Source organism: Falco peregrinus, chromosome 14, assembly GCF_023634155.1.
Source record: "Falco peregrinus isolate bFalPer1 chromosome 14, bFalPer1.pri, whole genome shotgun sequence".
Classification (NCBI taxonomy): Eukaryota; Metazoa; Chordata; class Aves; order Falconiformes; family Falconidae; genus Falco; species Falco peregrinus.
The window spans coordinates 18,385,894-18,391,893 of record NC_073734.1 but is presented as its reverse complement, the minus strand read 5'-3'; the positions used below and the strand labels follow the sequence as shown (position 1 = coordinate 18,391,893).

Below are 6,000 nucleotides of genomic sequence, written 5' to 3'. Positions count from 1 at the left end.
CATTTCAGCTTATTTATTTCAGATGGTCTTTGTAGACTACCAGCAGCACAACGACAAGAACTTTCCAGTGTGTGCACTGATTTATGCAAGCAAGGAAGATAACCAAAGTTAAGAGCATACTTTGGCAACATCAGCTGTGCTTCAGGAATTATGCTAAACACTGTTTCTAGCTGAAGGTAACTCAAATTAACTTTTGCGTATTTCTGCAACGCCCTCCTCAGCGTGGCAGCTGTGGACAGCTGTGTCCTGCAGCTGGAACACAGCCCTTAACCTGAGTTCGCAAGGGAAAGAAAACACATCCTTGCACAAGTTTCCCATGTACAGCACAGAGGAAAGTTAAGAGAAAAATTATACGTTAAGAACCCTTTACACATGTATATTCTTCCACTTATTCTCAGGCATACAGACTCTGCTTCAGCTCTCCTGGGAGGAAACATGGCAGACCAGGCCCACTTGAACAAAACAAGCTTCCAAATTCCAGGCAGAGGGGCCCAACGCTCAGCTGCGGAAGCACCCAGATACTACACAAAAACGTTACAAAGCGCCTTGAGCAGTCTGCTCTTTCCACAGGACTGTGAAGGAAAAAACAGGGTAAGCGTCAAGAATGGTGATAAACTGCAGTAGTTAGATTAAACATTTATTTTCATATATTCACAAAATCTTCACAAAAGTATTTAAACTCAAAAAGGAATTAGACTTGAGTCAAATACAGAGATGAAATGTACAAGACAAATGAGCAGGCAAACTAAAAGGTCTTGAAAGTATTTTACTTCAGATTGAAAAACGAACAGTTCAACTGTTCTGTTTAAATAAAGATTTGCAAGATATACAGTATTTTATGAATACAATGCTGGTCATTTGAGGCAATGTAAAATACCTCAATTTTTCCTTCATGCTTTTTTTTTTTTTTTTTCTTTTTTTCTTTTAGAAAGATACTGTTTACCAAAAAGAAACTTGAGCAGTCCAGGAAAAGCTATTTTCCATTAAATTTATGAAAACCATAAATTGAGGCAAACCTAAGATTCCCAATGGAATCAAGATTATCTTCCCGCTACCACCACCTTAAAATTATCACATGCTTATTGGAACACTAATATCTGCACCCTAAGAGTACATTTGCTTTCAACAATGAGGGTGATTCTTTTAAAAACACTTCAGTGTGGTAAATGCGATACAGATCTTTGTAAGCTTTAAAGTTTTGGAACAGTTTTGCTAATAGCAGCTAACAATACTGGATTAATATAATTTATAAATAATTGTTCCCTAAGCGGTGAACATAAGTCTACACATTCACAATAATCTAAAACAAAATAAATACTGTGATTATGCATAATGTGGTACAACTTTTACTAGTTTCTATGAACAAAAGCTCAACATCTTGTTGATAAAATTATCTGATCAAATTAAAATATGAAACTAATTTTTTTTAAAGAAAACATTGTCAAATTAACATCACTTAAGCTTAGTGTTTGAGTAAATGTTACGACTTTTCATATCTTTGGAATATATATTTTTTTCCTTTTTGAAGTAAAACACTTTAACACATTGAAAATGTTTATTAAAGTGATGACATCAGTTCTGGTCTTATTCTAGCATTATTTCACTTTAAAAATCATTGCACTCCTTAGTGCCCATTAAAAGTCAGGTTGGTCTGTAGTATTCTGTAAATGTATATAAAAAAAAATTTCTAAAAGCTAATAGCACTTTTTATAAAATCATCATCTCCGGAATAGCTGCATTTAATACAGCCACATATGCCGAGTACAGACTTTCCTCTTTAAAGAAATAAGTGAAAGTAAATGCCACTTAACTTTCTACCGTTGAAGTGTCCCAGCTCCTGTTCCAAGCTATGCCTGTGAGTGTAATTACACATTTAATTTGCATTCATGGCATCAAACCGCAACCTAGACTTGTAATGCAACTGAACCAGACAAAGGTGGAGTTTAAATTAAATGGTAACTAGATCAATGAAGAAATAACATGAGATATGAAAGGTTTGGGTCTTTAAGGCAATACAAAATATATTTCATTATTTGTTGCTCTGTGTTGATTTTTTTTCAGTAATTAAGTGTAAATATAAAAATGCCTAAGAGGGGAGTGAGAAAAAAATACTTTAATTGTAAAATTCACTTAAAGCTTCAACAGTTATCATCTCCTACAGGAGTTAGCAAAAATATAAAAGACAAAAAAACCCAGACCTGGAAGGAGGAGGGAAGGCACAAACAAAGAGGCATGGGATTAAAGCAGCCCAGGAATGAAAACGTCTGTAACAAACCGAGTTTTGTTTGTGTGGTATTTTTAAACGGAAAAAAAAGAAGAAAACAATCACCATCAACAACCAAACAGGAAAAAAAAAACCAAGTGGCTTTGTATTTCTTTAAAAGAAAGGGTTGGGAGTGACCACTGAGGGGAGGAAGAAGGATGCAACTATAAAACCCCATTGCCTGAAACGATGGCACTCTAGAAAACAAGGTGAAGGATACTTCTCCGAGATGACAAGCTCAGTGTCTACACAAAGTACATGTACACTTTATACAAATGAAAAACTTCATTTGCCACCATAAACCTTTCTTTCAGAGGAACAGCTTTTGCAGATCAAATGTTCGATTAAATCCTTTAAATGCCAAGAAAAGAAATTCTGAGCAATATAACTAGTAATGTCTCTTTATATGGATGTTAAGATGACAATTCAGATTATTTTCCAAACTAATCCTGAGAAAAATTTATGTTTACAATTTAAACAGTAATGTTATGTAAAAAGTATTAACAAATCCACTATTACAAATGTCAGTTTTCCTATATGGTCATCTATATATACACAATAAAATGGTAAGTATATGCAAAAATAATAAAAAAATCATGCACAAATTACTTTCACCTTTAAAGGCTGGGTTTCCCTCAAAATACAATTTTTTGCTTTTTTTTCCTATTTTTTGTGTTTTATTTGTTTGTTACCACCCCCTAGACACACTGAGTACTACCTCTACAGGTCAGCATGAGCTGATGGGAAATACATTTATTTTACATTCAAGCTTTTATATTCTAAATGACCCTGTTGTAGCATATGACTTATCAAATGAGCAGCCTTTTTCCTCTTTTTTTTTAAATTTTTTTCTTTTTAAATTTTTTTCTTTCTTTTTTTTTTCCTTTTTTTTTGTTTTTTTTTTTGTTTGTTTGTTTTGTTTTTTTGGGTTTATTTGTTTTTGCAGTGATCAATCTTCATGATCCGTTCCGTGGCGAGCTGGGAAAAAAAAAAATGCAGTTGCTAATCAATGTCTGAACAGTCTGAAGCTCCGGAAGAGATCCAAGGAGTCACTATCAAACTATCCTGTAGCATGAGATCATTGCACACAGAAGAACAGTCATAAAATAGGCAACTATCTACAAAGGTCTGAAAGGGCTGCATCCCTCTTGTGTTTCCTCTTTTTGCCGTGGAAAAACTGATGGTGTGATTTGCTGCCTTGGTGTTGTTTGTTTGTGACTGAGGTACCGTGGCTTGAGTTTGTTGGACCTTGGAAGCCTTTGTTAGAAGAGCGAAATAACCGTGCAGATCCATGCTGTAAAAGAAGAACATGGCAAATCAGTGCTAAAAAAAAGAAAGCTGTGGCAATTACACAACCCTACTTCTGGATAATGAGGATGTTACCTCATGACGGTGCTACACTTGGAAAAAAAAAAAAATGGATGTGGCAAAAGAAGCTAAGCCAAAAGCAGCACAGTACCACAAAACCTTTCACTTTGGTGGTTGCAAAGAAATGCCCATCTCTAGACCCAAAACCATGCAGGTTGAGAGAGAAGAGCAGAGCACTCTGAATTTTGAAAAGGATAGAACTGTTCTATCGCTCCTACTTTGCAACCATCAAAAAAATGTTTTACAGAAATGTAAATCCATAATCTGAGATGACAGGTGAAGATTGCTCAAATCTCATCTTCTGTGCAAAATTAGGAGAACGTTTTTTTAAGAGCAGGACTAATTTTATACCGCATCTTTGTTTACAGATGTAGAATATCTCACATTGTCACATTCACATTCCAGCACCAGAATTACCTCTGCGTAATAAGACAAACATGCATTCATGGTATATCGAAAGGCCTAGTTTGTAAACGGTCTCATTACTAGCTAGAGATACATCGTCAGCAAGCAGGAGGCAAGTCTTGAGAATTACTTTTCAGGAATAACATTCCAGAAGATGCTAGACTATTTATCATTTATTAAAGAACTCCTAAATTCTGAAAAAGCATAACAATTTAAAACTGTATATATCCCAAATATACAGTATATAGAGGCAGACAGTATTTCTAGATGACCGAGTTGTCACAGAAGCATTCCTCAACATGAGAAATCCCCTAAATGCATAAGCTCTGGGAGGTCTCATTATAAAGATATTTGTCTTTAGGTGGAAACAAGTGGGAATTTCAAGTATCAGCAAGGAATCTTCATCTCCCTTAATGAAAGACAGTTCAACAAGTATCAACAGCTAACTGAGCAGCGAGTCACAGTGTTAAACACACACTTCTGCTAATTGTTTTTCACTAAATGTAGGCAAGCCTCATTAGTTCTCAAATTCTGTAGCCAAGACTGAACTGACATGCTTTTGGGTGCAACACGGCTGTGTACTTCCAGCAAATCCAGATTTCCCAAAACAAAACCAATCCAGTTTCATCTGTTTTAAGGCTGGGAAAGCCACTGTTGCAAACTCATCTGTGTAAGCTAAACAGAGAACCAGGTGATTTCAGATACAATCAGTACGCAAAGCTTTTTAGTGGGGTAAAGGGGAGCTGAAAAACAGCATTTCCTTTCCAGAACAAGCTACCCTTCCATGGAGGACATGTAATATTCAAATAATCTCTACCGTTGTTGTTTTCAAACATTCCACAAACCTGAGATTTGTTCGTGTTGCTGGATGTATTGGCTGTTTGGCTATTTTGTGTTTTCCCACTTGACTGAGAGGATTCCAGTGACACTTCTTGTGACCCCACTCTGTTTGTGGTAGATTGACGACAACTCAATTGTTTAGAGGTTTTGCAAGGTGTTCCATCAGAATCCTTCAGGAAAATGTAAAGTATTAGTGAGTTTTCCTACAAGTGAGTGTTCCCTTAAAAATAAAGCTAGCAGTGGACAAACACTTAAAATGTGATTGTTTTCATTAGATATTAAAACTCCTTCAATCCAGAATTCTGAGTAAAATGGACAGATTTAAAAATGTCTTGATGCATGATTCTGATTTGGGGATTTGCCTTTTATTTTTTAAACAGAATTCCCAAACAGATATTTTTTAAGGCTTTTTTTTTTTTTTTTTAAAGCATATGGCTTAGGACTACCAGTCCTTTTTCTGAAATACAGTTTTCCCAGAGAAAAAGAGGGCCATGGAACTTTTTATCTACTGTATTCACTTTCTATATGTGCTGTGTCAAAAACACACTGGAACTTACACGTGTAGAAATTGCATAAGAGCCAATACCTCATGCAAGTTAGGATTCTGAATGAAATAACTAACTAGGATTCCAAGCTTTCAAAATGTGTTCTGTAGCAATACAAATCAGAAAAAAAACCCCAAATAAATTTTAAAAAAATAAAATCAGAAAAACTCCATTACTTACTACATCACTAGAGCTGGACAGCGTAGACGATGATGACGATAAAGGACCTGATGAAGAATTTGAAGAATGTTTACTAAGTGTTTCTGAAGTTTTATTTCTAGGTTTTCCCAGCGCTTCGTTCTCTTCAGCAAGATTATTGTTGCACTTGTCTAGCTGCTGAGTGTCTACTATCAAGGTTACTCCATTACCTATTAAAAACAAAACAAAAACATCACTACACATTAACTACTAAAATAGGTTGTGCTTTTTTTTAATTTATTTATTTATATACCCACTCAGGTATTGCACATCTATTATATCCAGCAGGACACATACAGACATTTGCACACTTACATACTTTTAATACATGCAGACACTTGTGTGTACGTATGGCATGCAGCAAGCCAACACCTCACCGAG

At 35.4% G+C, this 6,000-nt stretch overlaps 1 protein-coding gene across 2 annotated transcripts in view; it reads right to left on the bottom strand.

Moving 5' to 3' along the window:
- Positions 1-624: 624 nt before the first annotated feature.
- The window catches only part of TENT4B (terminal nucleotidyltransferase 4B), a 42,786-nt gene continuing 37,410 nt past the window's right edge, over positions 625-6,000 (bottom strand). For both annotated transcript variants that reach the window (XM_055818686.1, XM_005233845.4), the window contains exons 10-12: positions 5,602-5,789; positions 4,882-5,046; positions 625-3,557 (exon numbers count right to left, since the gene is read on the bottom strand). In XM_055818686.1, coding sequence (XP_055674661.1) covers positions 3,378-3,557; positions 4,882-5,046; positions 5,602-5,789 — 533 coding nt within the window. In that variant the 3' untranslated portion in view covers positions 625-3,377. The remainder of the gene's footprint in view (positions 3,558-4,881; positions 5,047-5,601; positions 5,790-6,000) is intronic.